Here is a 27,751-nt window from a genome sequence, read left to right on the forward strand (position 1 = left end):
ACTTTTCCGCTTTTTTGCTTGTCCGCTTTCTTCATTCTCCTGCTCTTCTACTCACTCTTATGTTGTTTTGCTTACTGACCCTTCATCAATACCTGAACCTGCAGAGACCTGTAAGAGCTGCAGATGACCCATACCTGCTGGGTACGTGGCCCTGAATGGTGAGGCTACTAATTGGAAGGCCACAGTGTGTATTACAGTACATGCCTCATGCATTGTGCAATGTACAAGAGTCAATCAAACAGGGCTGCTGCTGCTGTTCCTGGAAGAAACATGCCAGTGTTGTATCACAAACACAGACAGCTAGCATATGATGATCACACAAGGCTGGCCAGTGACAAGCAGCACACTACTTGGTGCTAGGTGATCTATTACCCTGCTGCATACACCTACTTGGCAAGACAAACAGATTGAAGGACAGACAGATCACTGACACACAGACTGGTACTGAGAAACAGATGTACAGAGACATGGATGTATCACAATGTCAGATAAATGGATTGATCAACACACAGATTGCTGACAATGTGAGAACAAGCAAAATATAATCCACAAGTGCAAGTGTCCCAGGTGTGGATGATGTCCAAAGGGCAATTGTGTGAGGTAATTACATCAAAAACATCTGTATATATACCACCTCCCCCCTATCCATCCCAACCAGGCACTATTGCATCCAAGCTTGCGAGCTTGCCACAATTGCATGCTCCAACAGACAAGTGCCAGTGGTTGTACAGAGAAGCAAGTTGCCAGCATGTAGATCACCAATAAGCAGACATATAAAGAAACAAAGTTGATGGATAAGCAGATGTCAATGGAGAAGCAGATTGAAAGACAAGTGGATCACTAACAAGCAGATGCCACAGAGAAATGAGTTGCTGACAAGCAGATTGCCAACAAGCAAACATACAAAGAAGCAAATGTACAAAATTTAAGAAGCAGACATACAACAAAGTGGACCACTAACAAGTGGATCACTGACAAGCAGACATATGTACAGAGAGATGGACATCAGAGAAGCAGATGAGTCAGACAAGCAGATTCAAAGGCAAGCAGATATACAGAGATGTGGGTCACTAACAAGTGGACCAGCATAAAAAGAAGTGAATGTACTGCAAAGAAGCAAATGTAGTACAAAGAAGTGGACATATAAAGAGGTGGATGTACAACTTGAAAGAAGCGGATGTACAAGGAGCAGACATACAAAAAAGCAAGTGTAGTACAGAGAAGCGGTCAGGTAAAGAAGCGGTCATTAGAATAAGTGGATGTACAAAGACACAGATATACAAAGAGGCAGATGTCAAAAGAAGCGGAAATGCAGAGAAGCGGACATACAGAGAAGTGGACATACAGAGAAGTGGACATACAGAGAAGCGGACATACAAAAGGGCGGACATACAAAAGGGCGGACATACAAAGAACTGGGTGTAGTACAGAGAAGCAGACATGAAAAGAAGCAGATGTATGAAGAAGCGGATGTATGAAGAAGCGGACATGAAGAAGCGGACATGAAGAAGCGGGCATGAAGAAGCGGACATGAAGAAGCGAGCATGAAGAAGCGGACATGAAGAAGCGGGCATGAAGAAGCGGACATGAAGAAGCGGACATGAAGAAGCAGACATGTAAAGAAGCAGACATGTAAAGAAGTGGACAAAAAAGCGGACATACAAAGGAGTGGCTGTTCAAAGAAGCGGATGCCATACAAGCAGATTGAAAGAAAGCAGTCACTGAAAAGCGGGTGTACAAAGAAGTGGATTGCCAGACAAGCGGATGTACAGAGAAGCTCAGACAAGTCAGCCAATGACCATTGGCAGAACTGGCATCTGTTGACCCAAGACCAGCCTCAGTAGGCACACCAGCCGAGGTCAGCTTGCCCATGGTCATTGGCGAAGCCAATGCTCCGCCCACCCATCGTTTGGCAGCTGTTATGGGTGCCCCAACTGACATTGATTCGCCCATGGTCATTGGCGAAGCCAACAATCCGCCCACCCATCGTTTGTCAGACCAGGTGCCCCCGTGGTATCAACTGGGCATTGGTTCGCCCATGGTCATTGGCGAAGCCAACGGTCTGCTGGCCCATGGTCATTGGCGAAGCCAACGGTCCGCTGGCCCATGGCCAATGCCACCCGACAATAAAAGACACTCGCTCTTAAAGGCACTCGCTCTTAAAGGCACTCGCTCTTACGTGCCCGGCCGACTACATGGCCATTGGTCAGGCCAACCATCCGACCGCCTATCCCAACAATGCACTGCAAAAAGAAACGGCACCCTGCTACCATTTATCGCCCGGTCATCCGCCCATCACCAACCCAAGGCGCCTATTCGCCCATCCCGTTAATGAAAACGCCCCGCTCGGCCGACGTCAGCTCGCCGAATACATTGGGGTTTTTCACGCATCCGCTACCCTAACAGCATCGGCCATTCCGCTGAATGGGCTCGTCAAGCATGTAAGTTCAATCGTCTGGTACGTGATGAAATGAAAACGTACGCCCATCCCAGTGTGTTCGAAAAAAAACATATCTGAGTACGACGAGCTACGCTCGTATGCCACCATCAGGATAGTCATCTTGAGGCGCCGAGCCAAAGGCCGGGCTGCTACACGGTGTCGGCGAAGATGAGCTCAGAGCACATCTCTTGCCCGGGGACCCCTACTATATCTTCGCATCCATATTATACGGACGAGGAATCTGTTCCTATGGGGATGGCTTCATGAGTACGGTTGCACAACGTCGGGATCTTGGTCACCTCGCGATCCCCCACGACGCTTGCTGAACGTTCAACGGAGTGTAGACGTCGCCGACGTCGTGCAGTGCGCCAATGAAGGGTTCCCGATGAGTCAACGTTCAATGTTGTCAACTGCGACTCCGCCGCAAAGCACTGCGCATATGATCCGGTTGCTAGTGATCCTCTGGACCACACGATGTTTGAACTGTCCACTGTGTTGGGTGCATCTTGAACTCCTCACGAGGGTCCTGCTTTCGTCCACGCGCTTCTCTGGAAATCTAACGCACCAAATGACCCACGATCACACGAGTCGAAGCAGAGTCATATGGAGATGTTTGCTTTCCGGAGACCCAGAAACCGCACAACACCGGATGAAACTTTCGATCCTTCAAGTGAAAGATCGATAAAATTGACAAAATCTTTTTCACGATATTTTGTATGAAAGATTGTCAATAAAAGTCAGAAATAATCAATTAATCATTCAGACTCAAAGTATCAGGAACAGATCACAGAAGGATTCATTGACAAGTGTCTTTGATCTGTTTGTGATCCTCTAGGCAAATGATTGAGAACATGATATTCAAAAATTCTTGAACACTATGTGGCTCAATTGTTCTGAAAGGATTGAAAACAGATTGTCACATGGGGTGTTACAATCTTTTCTCAATCTTTCAGGCTGTCACAATCTGTTTCAAATCCTTCCAGCTGTTGATATCTTGGTGAGATTGGAAACAATTTGTATCCCAGGGGTTCAAAACAATTTGCCCAAAAGGATTGACAAGAGATTGTGACACTAGCTGTGACACTGTGCCACTTCCCTATGACAGAGCAGTGAAGGCAACTATGCCAAACCTATGATAAGCTGCCTTCTGCTGGTATGCTCAGTCATTTTTGGTCCCTCATTCATTGCCTGCCATCACATGAGTCTCATTAGATGCACTCAGTGTACAGGGTTGTACTTGTGATTGTACATTCCTAGAGATGTGCATCTCATTGTATGACTAATGAACATGTCCCAGACCTGTGCATGTCCAGATGCAATGAAAGAGGGACCAAAATTGACTGAGCATACCAGCAGAAGGCAGCTTATCATAGGTTTGGCATAGTTGCCTTCACTGCTCTGTCATAGGGAAGTGGCACAGTGTCACAGCTAGTGTCACAATCTCTTGTCAATCCTTTTGGGCAAATTGTTTTGAACCCCTGGGATACAAATTGTTTCCAATCTCACCAAGATATCAACAGCTGGAAGGATTTGAAACAGATTGTGACAGCCTGAAAGATTGAGAAAAGATTGTAACACCCCATGTGACAATCTGTTTTCAATCCTTTCAGAACAATTGAGCCACATAGTGTTCAAGAATTTTTGAATATCATGTTCTCAATCATTTGCCTAGAGGATCACAAACAGATCAAAGACACTTGTCAATGAATCCTTCTGTGATCTGTTCCTGATACTTCGAGTCTGAATGATTAATTGATTGTTTGTGACTTTTATTGACAATCTTTCATACGAAATATCGTGAAAAAGATTTTGTCAATTTTATCGATCTTTCACTTGAAGGATCGAAAGTTTCATCCGGTGCAAGAGTGACATTGAATGGGACAAGCAATGCATTGCAAAGTCGTCTGGGGAGCGGACAAGGAGCGGACTGTTGATTGATTTGATGAGTGTCGCCGTCACGTGCATCCTCACGCCGAACAGGCATGGATGGTTCCCGCAGAGCCCAACTGCTTCTTTGCCCACCGTCAGGTCTTTTTCTTCAACCACCACCTTCCCTCGCCCTCCCGCGTATACCCCCGCCCCCCTCCAAGCTTCAGCCCTCACGTCCGCCATGCGCTTCTTCCTCGCTGCTCTTGCTGCTCTCCCAGCCGCGCGCGGTACGTCTGTGGCGCCGTTTCTGAGCGGTCGCGGAACTGAAATATGCTTATGTAACAGCCGCGATCAGCATCCTCGCGCCTTCCAACTCCGAGTACTGGTACGTCTACCTTCATTTCGAGAGATGTGCGATCATTGAAGGCTTCGGTGAACAGGGTTCAGAACCAGACGAACACCATTACTTGGAACTACAGCCCGGGTGACCCGAGCCCCATCGACATCGTCGTCTCCAACGCCGCGAATACGACGCTCAACGGCAACTTCACCATCGCGCAATATGTCAACCTCACCGCGCAGGTAAGCCAGTACTACGCACTCGAAACGCGGCTTCCCGCTGACTCGCACCCTCGCAGAGCTTCACGGTGTAAGCATTGCCTCCACGTTGCGCGTTATCCTCACCCCTCACACGGCTGGCTGCATGCAGGACGAACGTGACTCTCGTCACTGGCGGCAACTACCAGGTGAGCTTCGTCGACCCCGCGAACGCGACCATCATCTACGCGACGAGCGGTACCTTCTCCGTCGACTCCCCGGGCAGTAAGTTTCCCATCTTACGACCCACACGCGACGGAGTCTCACACCCCGGTGCTTTTACATAGCCTCCCCTGCGCCGTCCGTCTCCCCGTCCAGCGCGAGCTCCTCCGCGTCTGGCTCCGCTAGCGGGTCCGCCGCAAGCAGCACCTCGCCCTCGTCCTCGGGCAGCGGCGCGAGCACGACCAACTCCGCGAGCGCCGCCCCCGCCCAGTTCGCCATGTCCGCCGGCGGCGTCATGGGCGTGATCGCCGCGTGCGGTGTCGCCTCGCTCTCTGCGCTCCTCCTGTGATCGCCGCTCTGGCGTGCACACGGAAAAGGTCCTCGAGGCCGGTATCATTACCACGGACGCCTGGCTTCTCTTTTCGCCTGGGAACTCTTGTGTGTCTCTTGAACGGTGTACTCGCTCGAAGCCCGTCCGCTCCTTGTTCGCGTGACAACTCTTGCCTCGTCCTGGGATTCGAACGGTTGTACGGACAGTGATCTTCTGTTTGGCTGTTGTTGTTGTATTTACTGTACTTACATCTGTGTGTACGGTAATGGATTTTGGTTTGTGATCGGTGACGTCCTCTTGTCTGTGGCGTGTGGTTGATGACCGGGAGCTGGGACGGGCAGGAGGTCGCGAGGTGCTGCGGGGATGACGCGGACGCGAAACACGCACGGCCTTGCAAGTCTTCGTGCCCGATGTCAATTCATGTAGGCAGTACATGTGACGTATAGCTTGCGGACCGATGGCCTTGCGGGGTGCTCATTCTCGTTGCACCAGGCGTGAGTTGTACCGAGTGTCTCGTGTTGCTGTACATTGCTACATATGCATGTACATGGTGGACGGTCAGCAATTTGAACGAAGATTGACCAGAAAGTCAAACCAACTATGTAGGCATGTCTGACTTGCTTGCACAGGCCAATGCCCGAGTTCAGATGCCGTTCTGACGATTCCGTAGCCAATTGGCAAACACAGGAGACCTACGGGGTCATATTGTGAACGGGGCTTGATGCGTTGTTCGTGGCAGGCCTGGTTGCTCAAAATTCGCTGCTATTTGCTGGTTACTGTAATTTACATATACCGCCCATTGATGTGCACCTCTGTACGTGCATGAAGATTGCGAGCTGAGTGGCTGGACTGCAGGATGTTGACTCCCGACGTGAACTTCAGGGCTGTCTCAGTGTCTGAGAGGTAAGCAAGGATTCAAAGCACCAGTGGCGCGCATGGTCGCCTCTGTCCAAGATCGCATTGAAACCCCGTCAGCTGGACAGTCACTGTCAGTTCCTGTTGAGCGCGCATACGCCGTTCGTTCCTCTCTCTCCGTCCCTCCTCCAGGAGAGCAGCCAAACGAGCGCTATAGCCGAGAAGAGAGATCGTCGTAGTCGCTTCTGGTCCTCTGCCCCATCTTCCTGAAGAATCCATGTACCAGAATCACAGAATCACGCTTCTACATTCGCTGCACAGGATACATATGTCTTCTGGATGATAACGCCGCCTGACGATCGACGATCGCAGCTGCGGGGCATTGCCGGCGAGCCTCCTAACTGGTAGCTAATCGTACAGCAGGTCGTTATCACAGATGCCAAGTCTACAAAAGCCTAGCACGGCGGATGCGTAGGCGTGCGCTAGGAGGAACGAGCGGTGTAGTATATGTTCGTAGAATACGCGACATACGCGAATCACAGGCCAATGATAGGTGGCTGGGATACACGTGGAGCGGGGCCGGGGGCGGCGCGCCCGTGGCTGGCGGACCCGGCGATCGTGGTGATCGGGCTCGCGTGCAGCAGGCACCGGGGCACAGCAGCGACTTGGCGGGCGAACATTTTTCGCCCGCCCAGCGCCGCCCCCGACGCGCGCCCGGAGCCGGGGGTGTTTTATCGCCCGGGCCACACAGCGAGGCCGATTATCAGGGCAGCGGACAGCGTGAGATCCCCTTGCCCCTTCTCCGCATCCCCAGGAGCGCCAGCCCCTCCGGCTCACCTTCGCTGTCAGTCTGCTATCTACCCGCTAGGCTGCGTAGGGAGCGTCAACGCGAAGCTGATAGCGGATTCTCAGACTCCAGCCCCGGTCTCTCCACCTCCACAGTGCACACAGACCCACCTCGAGGCCCTGAGCTCCAGCTTGCTTGCGTACGACCATGTCGCCTCTGTCCGGAACGAAGGAGGCTCTCTCGAAGACCGACGTCGACGCGAGGTCCATCACCAGCTCGCGGTCCCGCAATGGGAGCACCGACGACGACGACAGGCTGCTCGAGGAGTTTGGCTACGTGCCCTCCTTCAGGCGCGAGTTCTCCAACCTCGCGACGGTGCGCACACGCCCATCTCTCCCCGGAGAACGTCCTAACGTATGCATGTGCGGGTAGATCAGCTTTGCGTTCAGTATCATGGGTCTCTGCTCCAGTGTGGCCACGACTTTCAACACCCCTCTCCTCACTGGTGGCCCCGCCTCCGTGACCTGGTGCTGGATCCTTGGTGCCTGCATGTGTTTCACCCTCGGTGAGTCTGGTCTTCTTAACGTCTTGTTGCATCCAGTCTTGGGTCTTCTCGCATGGAAGCGACGTCCAAGCCCCTCTCCTTGATCCGCAAGGCGAGTAAGGGTGCGGCGAACCACAGGACTATCGGGTCTGCGATCGGAAAATAGCTCGGAAATGCCTCGCAATGCACGCAGGAAGGTCTACCGCCCATTCACCTCACTAGGCATCGAGAAGCCCCGTGGCTATCCTCCCTATCGGGTTACTCTCATGAGTGAAAGCGACGTTGACGTGCACCGGCCCTGTAGCGTCTATGGGCAGCCACAATTGCCTATAACGCTCAGGTCCTATCTTGTCGCCCACCTGTCGCTCAAAGAAAAGCAATTCGCGTGTCGTGACGCTCCATCTGAGGGGGACATGTGGCGGGCTGCATGAAATAGGTCAACGGGAGGGGGAATTCCCGATGCGCATCCCGCTCTTTGTAGCCTCGGGGCACACCGCAGGGAGGGCATCGCTGTATGATCCCTGCACCGTGCAAATGGCCAGGGCATCGAGAGGCCCCTGAGCCTGATATCAGCCATGCGAGCGTGAAGCCCGTTCGCTCGGTCGGGCTGACTCTGGAGGAGGCGGACGTCGGCATGCCCGAGTGTAGGAGCATCATGGGGCATTGACGGACATGACGCTCGAGAGTCCTCTTCTCGTTGGTCCATGCAAGTGCTTGCGTTTTGTTAGCCCGCTCGATATCTGGCTCGGTTCGGGTTTAGGCCGCTCTACGCCGTTCGATTTGCCCCGGTCGAGTTCGATAACAGCTTGGCGGAAAACGGTGCGACATTAGCTGGATTCGCGAGTATTTGCCTCTGTACGTTGGCAGGATCATCTGGCGGGGACGGTGCCTATCTCGGGGTACGCCCCAATATCCAGAACTTCAGGCTGGCGCAGAGTGCACGGCACTGCACGAAGTTAGATCGTGCAAATGACCAGATCAGACCATGATAGATGTTTCTATACGAGCAAGCCGTGCCCCAAAGAACTGCCATAGACGAAGTGCGTTGAATCGCGACTTCTGACGTCTCAGCCGGTCGCTGGGTCAGGAACTTTCACCGCACGGCCTTGATGCAGACACAAAACCGACATACTCCGCCTCTGTCGACGCAGGGGCTTATCGCGTGCAGGCAGCCGAAGGCCCGCCTGTCCCCTTTCCTGTAGCGCGTAGTAGCACTTCCACCTATGTTCCCGTGACCGCGTGTCAGAACTTGAGCTAATCACACACTTCCCCCCCACCCAGGTTCCAGTATCGCTGAAATCGTCAGCGCGTTCCCGACCTGCGGTGGTCTCTACACCGCGTCCGCGCAGCTCTGCCCGCCGCGCCACCGCGCCATCGTCGGATGGGTCGTCGGCTGGCTCAACCTCCTCGGTGCGCAGCGACCAGCCCGTTATCAGTGTGGTGTTGGGGTGCTGATGGGCCGGCAGGCCAGGTCGCGGGTCTGTCCTCGACGGAGTTCGGGTTGGCGAACATGATCTGGGCGGCCGTCGTCGTCTCGAAGGTGCGCATGCCGTCCCCTCACGTGCACACGGGAGCAGCTGAGCTGACGTCCCGCCCGTTCGGAAGGACGGAGACTACGTCGTCACGCAGGGTATGACCGTCGGCTTGTTCGCTGGGCTGCTCGTCTTCAACGGTCTCCTCGTGAGTTTGCTGTGCTCTTAGCACGCGGGGCGTGTATTCTAACGGCGCGCGCACACATAATAGAACTGCCTCGCGACGCGCCAACTCGCACATATCACCAAGGCCTTCGTGTTCGTGAACCTCGGCGCGACGATCAGTGCGTCCCCCTCCTACGAACATCCCGCCTCACTCACTGACCGTCCCCCCTTCTCTCGCTCACCTTCCTACGACCTGGTACGCGGTGCTGATCGGGCTGTACACCAACTTACGCAGTCATCATCATCGTGCTCCTCGCGATGACGCCGCGCTCCGAGATGCACGCCGCCTCGTACGTCTTTGGCTCCGACGGCATCGTGAACCAGACGGGCGGGTGGAACACGGGGCTTGCGTTCCTGTTCGGGCTGTTGAGTGTCCAGTGGACGGTGAGTGTTCTCGCTCCCCGTTATTGTTGTTGTTGCGTGCTCCTTGGGTGCCTTGGCCGCACTGGAGGCTTCATACCGGGTATATGGTTGGGTGCCTTGGCCGCACTAGAGGCTTCGTACCGGGTATATGCGCCTTATCCGGTATCGACGCACGGGCGACCCCCAGTGTGCACGGTATCCCAAATGGTGTGCCTGTGGCTTGGGAAATGGAGAGTGTCAAAAGCTACGTTGACGGTTGGCGTGCGCCATGCATGCCCACCGTGGTGTCGCGCCTCGTTGCAGGAAGGGTCCCGCCCGCAGCACGGACGTACGGCGTCGGTTGCTGTTGGAGGACCCTGAAGGCAACGACTCATGTGTGCGAGCGGGCTGAGATCGGACCATTACATATACCAATTGTGTATGGCCCGGAGTGTCTCTACTCCGTGCGCTGGGACAGCCGCAGCGGCGACCTTCCTCTTTTCTCGTAATGCCTTCTTGCCCGCATGCATCCTACTCCCTTCTTTGTCTCCGATTTGTCTTGAGCGCTATCAGATACTAATGCTCTTGTCTTTGCAGATGACGGTGAGCACTTATCTCCATCAAACAGCGCAGGTATTTACGGGTCGATAGGATTATGACGCTACCGCGCACATCTCGTACGTACTATCTCATCTTGCTAGGGTTCTGCGCTCGTCAGCGGCTACCGGGACGGAGCCCGTATCTCATGAACCTTCGTCTGCTCGGCGAGGCCATACATGTTATACAGCCTCGCTTCTGCCCACGTCAGCCCGTCTCGTCAGGCCCCGTGTTCTCATGCATGCATGAGAAAAGGCAAGCGCGGCTCGCGTTCAAGCTCCGAGAAGGAGTCATCCCGCGCAGACGAATCCACGTCGCCGTGATTCGCTAGGGTCACATCTCGTCCGTTCATCTGAGTTTCGTGGCGTTGACGAGCCGCAGGCCCCTTCTCACGATGGCGCTGTATGCTGATAGAGAGGTCACAGAGAAGAAGTGAAGCGTGCAGCATATGCAGGTGAGCCGCTCTGCTTTCCCTTCCGGCAATGTCCCCGTCTAACGCGAGACCCGATACTAGCGCCGTCGGCTATTTTCATCGCGGGTGAGGACACAGAACACCTGTCGTCGGCTATGGTCAACTTTAGCTGACAGCGGTTGTATGACCTCCACCCACAGTCATCGGCACAGGTTTGATCGGATGGATTCTGAACATCGTGATGGTGCTCTGCTCTGGCCCCCTGTGAGTGCGCTCAATCGACGCCATCCTACCTTCGTTGACGCAAGGCTGCTGACGCAGTGAGAACCTTCCGGGCGCGTCTGGTTCAGCCTTCTTAGAGGTACGCCTGCCTCATTGTGATGTCTTCTGACAATAGGCGGCTGAATTAATAATATCTTCGGCTCGCAGATCATGGTACTGCGTATTGGAAAACCTGGCGCTCTGTTCCTTTGGGTCCGTCCTTAGCCGCCGCGATTTCGAGCCCCGATATTGATGGACGTGTCTTCAGAGCTTTGTGTGCCTGACAGCGTTTTTCGTGTGTCAGACCGCATTACAGGCATGTTCGCGGATGGTTTACGCGTTCAGTCGCGATCATGGTGCGTGGTGTCTTTAGTCTGTCCCGTTGAGCGACAATCTGATGCTTCGCGGTATTAATCGCTGCCCGTCTCTAGCGCTCCCGGACCGCGGCTACTTCGGACAGGTTACGTTGTGGACGCAGACGCCGCTGCGTGCAGTGTGGTTCACCACTATCCTCAGTATCCTCCCCGGTCTTCTGGATCTAGCGAGCCCCGTCGCAGCAAACGCCATCTTCGCCCTATGCGCTATCGCACTAGACTCCTCGTACATCATCCCCATCATCTTGTACGTGTGCGCAATTGTACTACATGATAAGCGGTCTGACTATGTTTCGCTCGTGACAGGAGAAGGCTGTACAGGAACCATCCAGATGTCCACTTCAAGCCAGGTCCCTTCTTCATGGGAGACGGGCTTCTCGGTTGGGTGGCGAACTTGACATGCATCTTCTGGACGATGTTCGTCTGCGTGATTTTCTGTATTCCAACGGAGCTCCCCGTGACCAAGGCGAACATGAACTACGCATCGGTGCGTCCTTTCGTCCGTCGTCTGTGCCTCGTGCTAACAGCTTCGCCCCGCATAATAGGTCATCACAGTGGGCATTATCTTCCTCTCCGGGTGAGTCTGGTGCTAGGCTATCTCTGCCGTGGACAATTCTGACTTGCGTCATTATAGTGTATGGTTCGTGTGCGGGTGCGTGCCAATCAGTTGACGCTTCAGCTCAACCACCTGACGATCCTTACAGCGCACATCGCCACTACAAGGGTCCTAGCGGCGCCCTTGACAATGACCGGGAAGGTGTCGCTTCGACGGTCCAAGATGATGAGAAAGTAGGCGTGGCATGAATGCACGTTTCTTGGATACGAAAGCCTATACACCAGTATACCGTGAGTGCATGCAAGGAGGTCAAGGAAGTGCTCAATCTACACGTAGGCTTCATGTCGTAATCGCCTGTGAAGCCAGGCGCGTTTTACGAGTGTGGAGTATCGAATATAGATGCAATACTGCGTACGACAAATCTATTGGTCATGGGATGTCATGTCATCAATCTATGCATCTCGGCATCTTCGAGGCACAAACGATAGCGCCAACCATATGTTGTATAGTGAGACTCAACCAGCCGGCCATGATCTGGCATAATCGCTGCTCGCCATGATCGGGGGCGGAGATCCATCGGCCATTACATACGATTGCTGACTGTGTGTAGATTCGCTCTGCTGCAATACCTCGTAATCCTACACTACAGCACCTTCGAGAAAGGTTGCAAGCCTTCTACGAGATGCTCCCACTTCCCGCCGTTGCGATATCGGATCCGATTCCAAGCTCCCATTGGACCTGCCTTCTCGAACCAACAGAAGATGGCCCCGAGAACGAAGTCCGCATAACCCGGACCATCGGTCGCGCTGAATAGCCAGCGCCGATGTCTGCCACGGCGCGGCAGGCTGTCGATGAGCGAGGCTAGCTTGTCTAGCCCTTCCTCTAGGCTCTGCCATATCGCTGGCTGCTTATGCGGAGGGAACATGTCCTCCAATGCGATGCCTTGTCTGCCCGTGAGCCACTGCTACTTCAGAGTGAATGTGAGACTTACCGAGAAATTCCTCCCGGCTGTCCAGGTAGTAGTCGAGATCCCGACCTTCTAGAATTCGCGTCGTACTTGGGACTGTCATGAAGATCATAGGGGCATAGACGTGCGCCTCGATGACATCGATATAATCCAGTTGTACCCCGGGGTCGGCCTCAGGAAAGATTGGCGGCAGAGGGTGGGTCTTCTCGAGGTACATGGCAATGTTTGCCGAATCCGAAAGCGCTATACGTAGCCCATCTGTCTGATCCACGATAGACGGGACGGTGTAGAAGGGCTTTTGAGTGCGAGTAGGCGGCACTCCCACCGCGGGGAGCACTTCGCCTATGTCCGGATATGACAACCAACATGTGGTGTACGCAATTCGCTTGTAGTTGAGAATGAAGCTGGTGACGCGTGAGATAGAGACCCACAGATGAGTGACGGACAAGGTACCGGGTTTTCCAGACGTTGGGAGACCACGCAGGAGGATTCAATGTACTTCGAACGTCATAGAGAGTAATCTCGTGTTTGACAACCATGGTGAGGGCGTGACACGACGATGATAAGTTGATAAAAGTGATGACGACCTCCGGATGGCGCCCTTATAAAGTGATCCATGCGCGCCCATAGGAGCCGGATGACCGATGCATTGCGGGACCACGCACTCAAATGCGCCGAGTGGCTGAATAGCGCGAGGGCACTAATGTCTTGTGAACTTCGATCATGGCCACCTATCCGGGATCGGCACCTAGGAGCACATGTGGCTCGGTAATAAGCGGTATGGCTCGCCAGAATGCCTTGTGGCTTCTTGAAGAGGTATATCTCAAGTTTCATGGGACGCCCGTGCGGGTTAAGCGGCATTGACACACCTCCGACCGGAGTGGGCGTTCTGCGATTGGGGAGGTTGATGCCCGCAGTAAGTATGTACTCCGGTGGCGGGTATACAAACACTCACCGCTGAAAAGTCGACGAAGAAATCCCAAGGCTCAGGTAAGAATCGCTCCGTTTTCCGCGTTCAAGGTATAGTGCAACCTTGTCGGACACGGGCATACGCCACACGGCGGGGTTCATGATCAAACGCACGATTGATTTCTCCGCTTCTCTAGATCGCGCCCGTAATCAGTGAATACGCAAGGCGGTAAACCAATATGCAGGCGTACTAAAGCAACCAAGTCGGGCAAGGTGAACCTGAAGTACCACACGTGGCGGCGGTGGCGCAACACAATGGACGGCTTGAATATGCCACATGCTCTCATACTACGTATAAAATCCATAGCCGTAGCACCCATGACTCGTGCGACGGACAGCTGTGATATCGCAGTCCAACTAGGTTGTCAGCGGAGCAATGCAGATAACGATGGACAGAGACAAAGGAGGACTACGAGCATTTCCGTCTCCGTAAGAGGTGTCGTGGCCAAACTTCTGTTGGTCGCGCCCTACGAGTGTCCGCGACTACTCCGCGTTAGTCTCGGTAATACATCCATTATGGGAGAGGGATTACCAGGCTACGGCCCGCCGTGCCTTGTCGGCGTCTTTCTGACTTCGCCCCGTGTGATTTCCTCAGCTATTCAACTTCTTGCATAGTCAGAGGCCGTGACACGCCATGTCTGGTCATTGTCGAGAGCTGGCCAAGTCTTGTCTAGACAGCAATGCCGAGTGAATGGGACGGAGGACGACGAGGATTTTCGTAATCTCCACGCTCTACCATGGATGATGATCCTCGGGGCGAAACTTGTCCTTCTTCGTAAGGCCCAGTGCCGTCGATTGTCAGGTGGACGACAGAATTGTTCAGCACGCGCACACGGTGAAGTCAGACAGCGTTGCTGCACCACAATATCGGTAGTACCCTGAAGATATTTTTGGTCAGTAATCTGCAATATGTGTCACTACAACAGCGTGCAGAATATGTCATTCTTACAGGGCGGCCAATGTCGTCAACGACACATTTGATTCACCGACTCTCCTGCGTTGAGCATATCTGAGTCTCGTGTTATACTCGGTCTGTACTGCCAGAGAACGACGAAGCACCGTCCCAATGATTGATCACTATTGACGCTGTATCGGGAGACGAGTACGGACGGCAGGGTATGAACTCTATCCTGTTGATGCATGTGGGTCCTAGACAGTCGTGCCTGTCCGCAGAGGTGTTGCTCTGACTTGACGCTTGAATTCATTCTACGATCGAAGACACGGGGGCCGTTTGTCTTGAGCGTGTAGTAATCGAGGATACTGTGCCGCAACCCTAGTTATGTCTCGTATTGGCAGATAAGGTTGAGACAAATATAACGCCGATGGATGTGTGCATGAGACTCACCGATCAGGACGGTCAAATACCACATTCAAATGTTCTAGAATGCGCCCCGTCGACCGTAGGTCCATGAAGATTGACCATGACATGGCTTAGATGAACATGCCGAGGAGGCCACACCTTGTAGCGATCCAATTTAACACATTAGACCAAACATTATACGCATATACTTTACAGATCAAGGGTCCCCTCTATAACAGAAAACATCATGCCTCAACTGGGGACGTAGTAGGCGTCTTTCTAGGTGGAGCAGAAGACATTGTGGCATCTCGTCGTCTTCGTAGGTAGCCCTCGTAGGACTTGCATAACCACTTGACGTAGCCGATGCCATCCTGGTTGCCATTCCTTACGAGACGGGCGTGGAGTATCTCGAGATCGGTGAATGTAAGCAGCGGTGGGACCGTGTCGTCAGGAACATCTACGGAGCTGGTCAATCTCACGAGCGGCCTTGTTCCTTCGAGGATGGTGCGCGAAGACCGCAGCGGATGTTTTGTTTCAATGCGGAGAAGTCGTTCCGGAGGGTACCGCGTAGCGAAAGACCGCACAAGGTCAAGCGCACGTTGAGTCTGGCCCGTCCTGCAGTAATACAGCCACAACCGATCAGCACCGGGTGCCAGAAGCAATCGAATCTACACTTACAAGGACAGCATGCGAATCATAGCCACATTGGCGCGCTCGATCAACCGCGCGTTCATTGTGCTGACGGCAGGGTCATTACGGTCAGACACGTTGCCCGTCGACCACGCTCCCTCGATGCTTTGCCAGCTGCCCCAGATCTCCTCGGCCAGACGGAGCGCCAGATGGCGCTCCGACTTGTGCGATGTCGAACAACGCTTGAGCGCCTCCACATACGACTTGGCGTCACGCGGGACGTCCAGCTGGTCGAATAGCGTACGATAGAGTTCGCTCCAAACCTCAAACCGGGAGTGGACGGAGTGCACAGAGAGATAGGCGTTGAGTAGACGCGTCGTCAGCGCGACATGTCTGAAGGGTCTTGGGAGCTGAGCGGTTTTGCCCTGACCGCTTCCGTCAAGATTATGCTTGATCCTGTCATCTTCGACGATCCGAGAGAGCAAGATGTCCACCTCCCTGACAACCTCCGCACGGGTCTGGGGCAGAATGTGGGAGAAGCTAGATGTGTCCTCTTCCACGGGCAGACCTGAGGAAGCAAAGTCTTCCTCCATGTCCTTCACTTCGTCTGCCGGTGGCGCATCCGGGACATGGATGCTCTCGCCTTGTGGTGTGCTCGTTTCCTTGACGGCGTTTTTGGTGTCGGAGTCCTCGACTATTTTTGCCAGTGACGGAGTGAAAGGCACCTTGTATGACGCATAGGCGTGGAAGACATGCCTCATGATGCCCTCACTCAAGAACAGCCGGGAGTTAGGCGAACCGCGATCCACTGTACCCTCAGCCGCTTGTGTGGATTGCTTCACCATGACGGCGAGGAGCCAGCGAGTCCTAGCCAGGTCACCAATCCGCTTCGCACCTTCCAGCAGCGCGCCCACAAACCGCCGATCAGGTCGGAACGCGCTCATACCGCGCGCATCGCGGTCGCCGTCCATCATCCGCTTCGCAAGCCGGAACGCCTCTCGGACGAACCGCTTCTCGCCGCTGCGCGAGAGCGCGTATATCGTCGCTGAGAACGCCGCGGGAGTCGGCGTCAGCCTGCGGTCCACCATAGCTTCTGTGAAGAGATCGAGAGCGCGCTCGGGCTCAGCCGGCACGGCAGGGTGCGCGCACGCTCGAAGCATCAGGGTGTACAGCGCGATGTCCGGTTTCGGGTGGACTGCGTAACGCATGTGTGCGAAGAGGTCCCTGGCTTGAGCGTGGCCGAGGGAAGGTCTTGTCCGTGTAGAGAGCAGTGCGGTCAGGACACGGGTGTATGACTTCATCGGTGCGGGTAGGCCGCGGGCCTCGTAGTGGTGCAGGAGCTCTTCCACTTGCGACGGGAACGCGCCGGGAACCAAAGCCTTGCAATATGCCATGACATGGGAGTCTCGCTGCACTTCTGTGGGCGAGGCTGCGTAGGTCTGCAGCACTCTTTCTGTGGCGGGAACATCTCCCGCGGACGCGTAGGAATCGAGGACTTCGTTGACAGCTTCCTCGAAGCCGAAACCACCGGTAGACTGCGAACGTCAGATTGAGCAATGAAGGAACAGAGCAGACCAGATTCGAACCTTCATTAGACTCAGCGCAGTCTCCGCTGTGGCGCCATCACCGGCCCTGCACTGTGACCGGAGGCGTGAATTAGTAGACATCTACCGTAAACAGAGATATGACGTACGAAAGTGCGGATTAGAGCTAGCCACTCTTCGGTAGTGAGCATGCCAAGGGGCACAGAAGGCACAGTCCCATCTACATCTGTCCCTTCGCCTTGGATGCGGGGAACAGCGTGGCGCAGCTGGTCTAGGCTGGCGACGACTTCTTGCAACCGACGGACGATACTGCGCGGTGTGACGCTGACGTCTGTTGCAGATGACGACCCTGGACTCTCGGACCATCGAGAAGCTATCCCCTGGAGAATCTTTGCATCTTCTACCATGGTGTCACGCGGCTCGACAGCCGTATCTTTCTCCGGTTCCGAAGACGGGGGCAGAGCCAGAACATCCTCGTACACCCGCAAAAGGTCCTCTTCTGAATACGATTCCTCTTCAACGAGGGCCGCCTATGTGGTACTTAGTGACCTAGTTTAAATCGAACAATGCTATCGGGTACGTACATGGTCCTTCACAGCCTCCTGCAGCATGCGAACCCGCTCCTCCAGCTCTGCCAGCGCGCGGTCTTGCTCCCGGAATTCCTTCACAAAGGACAGTTCTGTCGACTGTCCTGAACCTCTTTTGGCCACCTCCCTAAACGATATTCAGCAAACAAGCAATATATCACGCTATGCATACCACTCACATCGAGTACATCAACGCGTTGTCAGCGTTGTCCAATGACGCCTGTTGGAGCAAAGCAGCGGCGCTGTGACCATGTCTGCGAAGAACCGTCTCACAACCCTTCCACTGTCGAATGACGGGGACAGGCGTCCGTACAAAGACACGACTGAGTGTGAGGTCGAGCAGGCCTGGTGGAAGGCGCAGAGCGGTCGACATCTTGTGAGACACTAGTCTCCGAGAGTCTGGGAAGGTGCAAGTCCGTGATGCACGTTCGTGAGATCCGACGAAGTTGCTGGCGTTTGGGAAAGGTTGCCTGACCCTGGTCGACGGAGGAGAGGATGATTGGCAGTAGTGGCAGGAGGATGTGGCCCGGTGGCGATCGCGGCGCAAAGTCGCGGGCTCGGCCCAAATTTTGGTCTGGCGCCCATAGCCAGATCCGACTGCCTTATCAAGCAAGTCCTAACTTCGCACTGCGCTCGGGCACAGGGCCAAGTTACTCGAAGCCCGCGCGTCCTCGAAACTCGGTCTCCATGAAGGAGCTTCGAGTCATCTGTAGACTGGGCAGTTGGTACCAACGAGACGATGAACCAGAATATTCGCTACAGTTACGAGTTTCGAAGGAATCTACGTGGAAACTACGTAGAGCCTTTTCGGAAAGCCACTCAGCAAGTTGTTCAAGGTATACGTAGAAGCGCAAGTCGTACAAGTCTATGCCCTTGCGGCAGGCTGACACAGTAAGGTACGTAACAAAGTTTGCGTGCAATGTTCATACGTTGTGTCGTCCAGACACTACCGTGACTGACGCCTAGACGGCAGGGCCGCAGCCTTGCCAATTCAATGGCTACTCGACATACTTGACGGTCCATTGAGAGTGTATTACAAGTGTGCCTGGGGAGGTCGGATCCCGTCCCTGAACATGAAGTCTGAAGGCGCGTATCGAATCCGATGCACCAGGTATCGTTCTAGCTTCCCCCCTGAGAGGCATCCGCCGCAACCGTTCCCTCGGAAGCGCTACAACACTCACAACAGAGCCTGAGTGTGACAAGGCTCAGCATGTGGCACCCTCTGCGTCCATTGTGACCACAACCTCCCCTGCAACGTGCAGTCCGTTTAGATTTACGGTCCATTCGGTCAACGCACGTCTACACATGCTAGCGGGCAATTTAAACCTGCCACATTACGCAGTGTCACCTCCGGGTCCCACTCTCAAGGTGAGCACTTTCGACATTCTAGGCCGATTCTAGACATCGGATGTTCGCATCACCGCTGACAACCACTCGCCAGTCAACCTTCTGTGCCAGCCTATCCGCAAAGTCAAGCAATGTCAAATGCAAAACACACGTCTCGATAAACTCCTGGCCCCAAACAGGCAAGGATATAGGCCTCTCATTGTCCAGCCAGTGGACAAGCGGACTTCCCGACGTCGCGCCAAAGCCCGGGCCTACAAGCGAGGCCTTTCTTGCCAGTGGCAGCTCTCACCCGCTAAATAGTGTCAAAGACTCCTATTCCTGGACGCTCACAGTCGACCCACGTACGTACGCACCCCCACCATCCAATCCCGTTGAAATCCACGAACGGTCGAGCGTCGGCACTCTCTCGATTTATCCCTCCCCGGCACCCAGCCTCAGCTCCTCCTCCCCGCCGACCATTTGTATTCCGCCCCCGCTTCCCGTCACCGCGTCGACCGCCAAAGATAAGTGCTCAGCTTACGTCCAAGCCCCCACTCCTCCCCCGCCGACGCGCCCAACACGGGAGTCCAATACAAACCCTGAAAATCAATGGACAAGTCCGCTGAGCGTCGGCAATGACTGAATACATATCGAAACCGCAGTCACCCCAACTCAATTCAAGCATGTATGTAAGTAGTTCTGTACAGCTGGTGCAGAATCACCGCTCTAACTCCATTCAGCGTCGTGGCTTGGTACTAGCGCGTTTGGCAGGCGCACGCACTCGGCGGATAGTCTAAGGGTTCACACAGCATGCGCCAATGATCAATGAATTAATGACTCGCGATGTAGTCAACACACTGCCGTCACACCAAGCCTCGCAGTACTGCCCTCTATACCGCTCAGGATCGCTGCACCAAGTATCGATGCACCAAGTGTCATTATGTTCACCGATCACGTATGTATCCGAGTTACTATCGTACAAATACACTATATGCCACTACGTCTGGAGGGTAACACTACAATATTCATGCAGGACAACGCGTACCATTTTACGACGAGACAGCAAGAGACGACATGCAACCCGTCCATCGTGTTACGATCACAACTCCGTCTTCTGCATCTTCTGCCCCGCCGATTTCAGCTTGTCCCCGCCCGTCTCGACGCTCTCGCCCGCCCGCCCCTTCGCGCTCTCCGCGCCACCCGTCAACTTCTCGATCACCTATCATACGCACACCATCAGCAACAGTCTCCTCCTATGTAGAGCACGCTACAACTCACATTCGCGATCTGCTCCTCCGCCGCCTCCGTCGCGCCATGGAACACGCCCTTTACCTTCCCCAGAACCCTCTCAGCGCGGGACTCCGTCTGCACGTACCGGATCCTCACCTCCTGGAGCAGGCCCGGCCGACCCGTCGGAACCGCCTCCTCCGATAGCCCGCGCTCGCGCAGGTACGCGCGCAGCCGCGCGTCCGGCCACACCAGGTACGGCGCCGCGCGCGCGTTGTACTCCGTGTACTTGTCCTGCATCAGCTTCACGAGCTCGTCCCGCGTCTTCTGCGCGTCGCTCCGGAGGTAGCCGTGCTCGATCAGCCACGCGCGCATGTCCGAGTCGCCCCATGTGCCCCAGAGCGTGTCTTGGGTGTGTGCGTAGTTGTCGCTGCGCTGGTCGTCAGCGCTAGCTTGGATGGGGAGGAGGACTACCACTTACGCAAGGAGCTTCTCGAGTTTCTCCCGCTTGACCTGCGCGTTGCTCTTGATGACGCCGTGCTCAACCAGCCACTCCTTCATCTGCGAGTCGTTCCAGTTCGACCACACCGTCTCCTGCGGGCCGTAGTAGTACTTCTTCATCAACACCAGGTACTGGTCCCGCTTCTGCTGTGCGTCCGACTTGATGACGCCGTGGTTCACAAGCCATTGGTGCTACAGAGACGGTCAACATATAGCAAGACTCTTCTTGAGGAGAAGGCACCCACGATGTACGAGTCGCTCCAAGCCTCCCAGACGGGGCTCACAGCAGCCGAATACGCGTCGCGCATCCATCCAAGTAACTGGTTGCGCGTGGCCTGCTGCTTCGACTCGATGACACCCTTGCTCTCAAGGTACGCTCGCAGCGCGTTATCGTCCCACGTCGAGTAGATGTAGTCCTTGCTGTCATCGAGCGCCTGCTCAACCTGCGCGGATGCTGAGGCGACGACGCTGCTCGCGCTCTTGCTGGCCTGATGCTTCTTGTCGCCATACACCACCGTGCTTGCCCGAGCGTTCGCACTGCTCCCGAGAGAGCTCGCGCTTGCGCTTGCGCTGGACGCGCTCTGGCTCGCCTGACTCGCCAGCGATGACGCGCTGTTACTGTATGCCGATGCGCTCGACGACGCCTGGGCCCACTTCTGCTTCGCGAGGAGGGCGAGCTGCTCCCGGGTGCCCGAGGGCTCGACGACGCCCTGCTCTAGGAGGAACTCGCGGAGGCGCGACTCGTCCCAGGTGTCGAAGGCGTCCTGCCTGAGGTGGCCGTAGTAGTTGTAGAACGCCGCCTGCGCCTGGCCTGCTTGGTCGCCAGCCCAGTCGGTCTGGGCGGCGCCCCACGCTGCGGCGGTGTGTGTGGCGGTCTCCCAGTTGGAAGAAACTAGGGACCGCAGTTCGTTGACGGATGGGCCGGGAGTGGTGGTGGGGATGGGGACGTTGCGGGAATCAAGCCATGCGATTAGCTCTGAGGGTGTCCATTTGGAGTATACTGTGGTGCAATGGTAAGCAACCTTGAACGCGTCCAGTCGCGTGAAGACGTACCCTGTGGCTTGGCCGTGGAAGACGACGAGGAGCCCCACAGCGACGCCTGGGAGCCCAGGGTCATGGCGAGGAGAACGAGACTGGGAGAAAGCTTCATGATTATGATGTTGCAGTGGAGGGTAATGCAGAGTCGTTAGTTCGTGAAGTAGGTCGTGAGAGAGGCGGAAGGAAAGAGTGGGGGCCGACGAAGGGCGGGCGGGGTATATATATGTACTGTCCCGCATCTCAGGTCGAACAGACACGCAAGGAGCCTCGCTCTGACATACGAGGAGCCTCGCGACGTCATCCACCCGCCACAGCCGCGTCATCGGCAGGCCCGCACCAGTCGTGGCGCGTAGCACCCACGCCAGGGTTAGGGTGCCGCCTTGGCTTACGTATGCACCACCGTTCCCTTTCCTGGCGGTGACCCGGCCATTCTTGAGTGTGGGGAAGGAACTGCAGCAGCATCGGCCTCAAATACTGAAGTGACATTCACATTGATCTGCTACATGGCGAAATTCGAAGTATGGGGGTCAAGATCTTCGAGGCCGCTAATCCTTGGTGTACTCCGAGGACAGAGTCGCCTGAATATCAACCTTACGTCCACCACAATCGTGGCGTACAAACTTCGGAATCGATCCGCATTTTCCACAGCACCGTGTCCTCGTGAAGGACCCGTTAGTATGCAAGTATGCAAAGGGCGCAAAGTGAGAACGCGAGTCGCTGAGATGCCCGAATGACGCGGACGACGGAAGCGCCGATCATGACGATCTACGATATGATTGCCGGGGAAGCAGTACAGCGACGGTCACTACTGTAGATGCAGTCTTTGCTGCCACAGCCGTCACTCGTCCGCCGCCCTCATCTACGTCTTGACCCGCCATCTACTCGAGCAAAACGCATACCGAATTTCTGACGCACCCGCCCGCATGTCTACGTTCAGCCGAGACTGCTGCGTCCAGCGCTCACCCCGACGTTCCTTCCGGGAGGTTGGCACCGTAGGAGGACACGCGTGATGGTACGACGCCGACCGACGCACGGTACGTCCGCATACCCACTACTCGCCGTCATGCCCACCGCTTGCATGCTCATCCGCCCTAGCACCATATATACGGCGCTGCACAGGCTGAACACTTCCTCCGGGACACAGCCTGGGAACACAGCGTGATGGCTCCCCAGCGTATGCACCGTCCGATACAATCCCGCCGGCCGTCCTTATCTGTCAATCCTCACCATGTCCGCCCCCCAGCCCCCGACGCCACCGACCGCGAAGGCGCCGCTCACCATCCTCATCGTCGGCTGCGGCCTCGGCGGGCTCTCGGCCGCGTGCGCGCTCACCGACGCCGGCCACAAAGTCACCATGATCGAGTCCGCCGCGGCCATCGGCGATGTCGGCGCAGGCATCCAGGTCTCGCCGAACGTCACCCGCCTCCTCGTCCGCTGGGGCATCGGCGACGCACTCGCCAAAATCGCGGTCAAGCCCGCGCGGTTCGTCACCCGCCGCTACAGCAACGGCAAGATCATCGGCGTGACGCCACTCAACGGCGAGGGCGTCACGACCCCGGAGCTGCCGTACTACAACGTCCACCGCGCGGACCTCCACCGTCTGCTCTATGAACGGGTCGCGCCGCACGTAACGCTGCGGCTTAACTCGAAGGTGGTCAGTGTGGATCCGGAAGCGCCAAGCTTGACGCTGGAGTCCGGAGAGGTCCTGCGCGGCGACTTGGTCATTGGTGCAGACGGTGTGCATAGCACACTCCAGCAGGCGGTCGTCGGCAAGAAGATCCCTGCCACTCCGACGGGGGATGCCGCGTACAGAGCTTTGATTCCCACCGAACTATTGCTGAAGGACCCGGATCTGAAGTCGTTTGTGGAGAACCCAGAAGTCACGTCGTGGATGGGCCCGCGCAGGCACATCGTTGCGTACAACGTGGTAAGTGCATCCATTCTGCCATGGTGCCTTTCCGGCCGCCAAGAGACTGATGCGGCACACCCCAGCGCTCGTGCGAACTGTACAACATCGTCATGGCCCACCCTGACAAAGGCTCAGTCGAGTCATGGACGGCAGAAGGCAGCGCGGAGCTCATGAGAGCAGGCTACACGGACTTCGAGCCGAGGTGCGTCCCCCCTTCTTCGCTTCGATCCTCGATTACCTACCAAGGCACGTGACGCAGAGTGCAGAAGCTGCTCGGGCTCGTCGAGAGCACGCTTGAATGGCGACTGCTCGACCGCCAGCCGCTCAAGACATGGATGCACCCTGCGGGCAAGCTCACGCTGCTCGGAGATGCATGCCATCCCATGCTTGTACGTCCGTCCCATCAGCATGTCCGCTTCAAGTTTCCGGGGCTGACTCTGGTTTTCGTAGCCTTATCGAGCGCAAGGCGCCGCGATGGCGATTGAGGACGCAGCCGTGCTCGGCACCCTCCTCTCACACATAACCTCCGTCGCCCAGCTCCCCAATATCCTCAAAGCGTACGAGGGCCTCCGCCTCCCACGCGCGACCGCCATGCAGAACGCCTCCCGGCTGAACCAGCACTACGTGCACATGCCGGACGGGCCGGAGCAGGAGAAGCGCGACGCGGGCATGTGGAACGTGTTCTCGGGGGAGAAGGAGGGGGACGCGGACGCGGACACTGAGCAGCCCCCCGCGCCGGAGAAGGCGGGCGAGGTCGTCGCGGGGAGCGCCGAGATCAGCGCGACGGACGCGGCGGCGAAGAGCGCGGGCGAGGAGGGCGTCAGGGAGGAGAGGAAGCTCGACGAGAACGAGAAGCAGAAGGTCGCGACGCACTTTGGGTACGATGCCGTCGGGGACGCGGAGCGGTGGTGGCGGGCGGTCGGCGTCAAGGAGATTGGTGAGGTGCAGGGCGCCACCTGCGCGTTGTAGAGCAGTGACGTGGTGCGTGCCGGTGGACGCGGGTTGCGCCACGAGCAGAGCAGCGGTCAGCGGTCGTCGCCTGATGGGAAGCAGCTAGGTAAAGTTGTAGCGCATATTTGTGTTTGTTTCACGTTTTGTACGAATTAGGGGCTTTGCGGGTATTGTATCCCATCTACCACTCGAATGCCTGGCGGGTTGGCTTCAGGGAACGAGCCTTGAATCTCTATCAACGCCGCGATGTACGCCCGCATGAGTGGAGACGTCAGTGCTGACAACTTATCTCACAGAGCTTTTGAGGTACAATATGACATTGTTCGCTACAATTTGGGGGTGAGTCCAAGTGTCGACAGCCAATTCCTCCTCCTTGGGCAATGACAACAGCAACACCTGGCCCGTAATGCATTCTGGTGTGTAAGTCCACCTGTAACCTACATAGCCATGAGCCACTGACTCATACGTCAGTGTATCAATCCCTAAGCTACAACATGCTTTCGGAATTGGAGGCATCGATATCAGCAAGCTCGACGGTGCCGATTGCCCGCGGCAGTCCTGTCGACCAGCCGAATATGGATGGTGTTCCTTTCCGTGCTTCATTACATCTCTACGCAACCTATCCCTATGCTTCGAGCTAAACGGGCGTGGCTAAGCAAGCTTAGACTTCTTCCAATTTCGGTCCTGTCGCTCCTTAACGTTCACCACCGGTATCAAAATTTCTCCGCCACGGGGTTTCCATTGTGTCCGCGGCTTTATCCTAGCCCTCTTCTTTATTGCTTTGGCAAGATCTTACCTCCCATATGCGGCCGATCCGAGGACTATCAATGTTGGTCACAGGTGAGGCTGTCGAAGAGCTTGCAAAGCGACAGTGCGAGATCAGCTTCACCTACGCCTACTACAGCAGCAGTGAGTCATTTTTCGTCTGTACCGACACAAACGCGTACTGAGGGGTACTTCGGCAGAGGATATCACTGACAACGATGAAGAGTGAGGTAACTCTCTGGATGTCCGAAGATCGATCCCAGGTTCTGGCATTCAAGGTATGAAACTCTACCCCCTGCAACCACTAGTGGCTCACGCAATGCTGCTAATCATCATCGCAGCGTACGAGGGCGTGCTTATTAGCGTTCAGTAGCGTGGCTATGCTTCACTGGCATGCACATCCGCCAAAAACGTTGTAACAAGCCATGACGAATTAGCGATCAGTGCGGACCCGGTGACGTCTGAGCTCGTTGGAACCGTGACGCGCGCACAGCGGCGCCACTATCACCCTCATTCCCGGATTGTAATCGTAAGGCTCGAAGGTCAGAATACGATATTGGTGAGTGCCCCTGCGAAAGTTTCACTGCCATGTGCGGGTTTGTACATATCGTCCTGCTCGACGAAGAGTTCGGAGGCTGAGCGCTGGGCGCTGAGCCCATGGATTGTTACGCCATGAACTGCTTACATTCGTATCCCAACTTCTATATGATTTTTGCGGGGTCTATTGGCGCATCTCATCCATTCAATCTCAATCCACTTCTTACACTGTGCTGCGCGGACTTGCATGTGGTTCACGCTTGTCCAAAGGGCCTGACTGGGTATGTGGCTCAGCTGATGCGTGGCCAGCGCTGACCAGCGCCAGCGAGCCCATAGAATTCAAGACGTCGTTTCACGAGTGCATGAGGAGGTCAGTTAGGGTTTGTACAACGGGTACCTGACCGGGAGAATAAGCAGCGTCCCGCAATCAAACCACATGAATGGCGAGGGCGGAAACCCTGGAACGGGTTTCTTGGTAGTCGTCCATCCTACTTGGGTCAGCAGCTGACTACCGGGCTTCATGATCCATGCTCTAGATGATCTTGCACTGGCAGGTTCGGACGCTGGGCCTGTGAGCGTGATGCCACCGTAAGTAGTGTCCGTTAATCCCACAAGACATACACTGAAGGACCCCTGAGCATGAGAAAAGATCGCACCATGCGAGAAGAGGGAAAATGACACTGTTCGTGCATCTAGTAGGTGGGTTCTCAGTGCTGTCATTGTGTTTACACACGCGAGCGACGTTGCTCTGAAACTGATAGAGTATGGGCTGGATCAGTATCCCAGCGTCCCGACACACGACCACAATCTTCCCTCAGTAGTATTGCTCTGTTTGCCAAATTGCAATGAATGATACCGTGCGTGGTATATAAGCCGCCTGCCTACACGTCTTCCCTTCAGTTCCTCACCGTGGTACATCTAGCTTTCGACATGCAGATCAAGCAAATCGCCATACTCTTCACTGCTATCATCATGCCCTTCATCGGCGGTGCCATGGGCGCCCCCATGGGTGCCAACGGTGAACACCGAGCCGTTCTCTCGTCACGGTTGCCCGATAACTGACGAGTGACGGTCCTAGATGTCAACATAGCCGAAGAGCTTGCCAAGCGAGCGTGCGAGATCAGTTTTAGTTATGCGTACTGCAAGAGTGAGTGTACTTCCCTCCCTCCCTTCACCCTAAAATGTATTGAATGCCGCTTACGTAGGTGATGTCGTTGACAACGAGGCACTCGAGGATGACTCGGAGTGAGGTAGCTCACAAGATCCCCTGGAATGACCCGCACTTCCATCGTAGAGGTATGTGATACACATACAGTTCTGTCTTGTGACCATTGCCGGCTCATGTTTCATGCCAGTGCAACTTAAACCTGTGGTGTGCAAGGACGTGAAGTTATGCGGCGTGTAAACCAGAATCCTCGTACTTGTGTCTATTCATTGAGCATGTCCACGAACATGCCTAAGTCATCCGAGTGTAGCCCGACTCGGAGAGTCCAGCTTTCCTGTACTCATCAGCACACCCGCGAAACTTGATGTCGTCAGTACCTCGCCGGAGTGCCAGTGCTGGTGCCAATTTAGCTTCGCACCGTCTAAGTACTGTCAAGTCGCTACTGTGGCGCGCAATATGAGCACGGCTGTAGATCAATCGGCATATCCCGAGATCCAATCATGACGAGGCT

General features: G+C 55.4%; 8 protein-coding genes across 8 annotated transcripts; 5 read left to right on the forward strand and 3 right to left on the reverse strand.

Moving 5' to 3' along the window:
• Positions 1–4,550: 4,550 nt before the first annotated feature.
• On the forward strand, positions 4,551–5,417 carry C8Q71DRAFT_856961 (uncharacterized protein; the record flags this gene model as incomplete). Its single annotated transcript, XM_047927353.1, has 6 exons — positions 4,551–4,596; positions 4,655–4,694; positions 4,750–4,891; positions 4,948–4,958; positions 5,019–5,131; positions 5,194–5,417. 6 exons carry the CDS (start codon positions 4,551–4,553, stop codon positions 5,415–5,417), a joined length of 576 nt encoding a protein of 191 aa, XP_047779815.1.
• Positions 5,418–7,057: 1,640 nt separating this feature from the next.
• Positions 7,058–12,324, forward strand: C8Q71DRAFT_560913 (APC amino acid permease). The gene is made up of 20 exons (XM_047919362.1): positions 7,058–7,098; positions 7,167–7,416; positions 7,474–7,606; positions 8,867–8,995; positions 9,052–9,125; positions 9,191–9,265; positions 9,329–9,401; positions 9,518–9,672; positions 10,276–10,301; positions 10,647–10,675; positions 10,736–10,759; positions 10,834–10,897; positions 10,955–10,994; positions 11,063–11,107; positions 11,163–11,250; positions 11,326–11,515; positions 11,575–11,755; positions 11,814–11,845; positions 11,903–11,920; positions 11,973–12,324. Exons 2-20 carry the CDS (start codon positions 7,249–7,251, stop codon positions 12,070–12,072), a joined length of 1,644 nt encoding a protein of 547 aa, XP_047779816.1. The 5' UTR covers positions 7,058–7,098; positions 7,167–7,248; the 3' UTR covers positions 12,073–12,324.
• Positions 12,325–12,425: 101 nt separating this feature from the next.
• C8Q71DRAFT_560979 (uncharacterized protein) lies at positions 12,426–13,610 on the reverse strand. The gene is made up of 3 exons (XM_047919363.1): positions 13,245–13,610; positions 12,816–13,195; positions 12,426–12,766 (listed from the first exon to the last, which is right to left on the reverse strand). The coding sequence occupies exons 1-3, from the start codon at positions 13,328–13,330 to the stop codon at positions 12,468–12,470; spliced, it is 765 nt and encodes a 254-aa protein (XP_047779817.1). The 5' UTR covers positions 13,331–13,610; the 3' UTR covers positions 12,426–12,467.
• A 1,610-nt stretch (positions 13,611–15,220) lies between these two features.
• On the reverse strand, positions 15,221–18,075 carry C8Q71DRAFT_808287 (uncharacterized protein). The gene is made up of 6 exons (XM_047926020.1): positions 18,001–18,075; positions 17,819–17,948; positions 17,384–17,764; positions 17,277–17,327; positions 15,739–17,225; positions 15,221–15,675 (listed from the first exon to the last, which is right to left on the reverse strand). The coding sequence occupies exons 1-6, from the start codon at positions 18,009–18,011 to the stop codon at positions 15,306–15,308; spliced, it is 2,430 nt and encodes an 809-aa protein (XP_047779818.1). The 5' UTR covers positions 18,012–18,075; the 3' UTR covers positions 15,221–15,305.
• A 782-nt stretch (positions 18,076–18,857) lies between these two features.
• On the forward strand, positions 18,858–19,908 carry C8Q71DRAFT_561130 (uncharacterized protein). Its single transcript, XM_047919364.1, has 3 exons — positions 18,858–19,189; positions 19,263–19,832; positions 19,888–19,908. Exons 1-2 carry the CDS (start codon positions 19,127–19,129, stop codon positions 19,788–19,790), a joined length of 591 nt encoding a protein of 196 aa, XP_047779819.1. The 5' UTR covers positions 18,858–19,126; the 3' UTR covers positions 19,791–19,832; positions 19,888–19,908.
• Positions 19,909–20,246: 338 nt separating this feature from the next.
• C8Q71DRAFT_705844 (uncharacterized protein) lies at positions 20,247–22,025 on the reverse strand (the record flags this gene model as incomplete). Its single annotated transcript, XM_047920465.1, has 5 exons — positions 20,247–20,366; positions 20,426–20,804; positions 20,856–21,067; positions 21,121–21,875; positions 21,929–22,025. 5 exons carry the CDS (start codon positions 22,023–22,025, stop codon positions 20,247–20,249), a joined length of 1,563 nt encoding a protein of 520 aa, XP_047779820.1.
• Positions 22,026–22,711: 686 nt separating this feature from the next.
• On the forward strand, positions 22,712–25,044 carry C8Q71DRAFT_561138 (uncharacterized protein). The gene is made up of 4 exons (XM_047919365.1): positions 22,712–23,840; positions 23,906–24,024; positions 24,082–24,211; positions 24,273–25,044. The coding sequence occupies exons 1-4, from the start codon at positions 23,142–23,144 to the stop codon at positions 24,789–24,791; spliced, it is 1,467 nt and encodes a 488-aa protein (XP_047779821.1). The 5' UTR covers positions 22,712–23,141; the 3' UTR covers positions 24,792–25,044.
• A 1,641-nt stretch (positions 25,045–26,685) lies between these two features.
• C8Q71DRAFT_754469 (uncharacterized protein) lies at positions 26,686–27,651 on the forward strand. The gene is made up of 6 exons (XM_047923490.1): positions 26,686–26,774; positions 26,837–26,939; positions 26,998–27,093; positions 27,154–27,222; positions 27,281–27,371; positions 27,431–27,651. Exons 2-5 carry the CDS (start codon positions 26,921–26,923, stop codon positions 27,322–27,324), a joined length of 228 nt encoding a protein of 75 aa, XP_047779822.1. The 5' UTR covers positions 26,686–26,774; positions 26,837–26,920; the 3' UTR covers positions 27,325–27,371; positions 27,431–27,651.
• Positions 27,652–27,751: the final 100 nt, after the last annotated feature.

Source organism: Rhodofomes roseus, assembly GCF_022264815.1.
Source record: "Rhodofomes roseus strain CIRM-BRFM 1785 chromosome Unknown C8Q71scaffold_8, whole genome shotgun sequence".
Lineage (NCBI taxonomy): Eukaryota > Fungi > Basidiomycota > Agaricomycetes > Polyporales > Fomitopsidaceae > Rhodofomes > Rhodofomes roseus.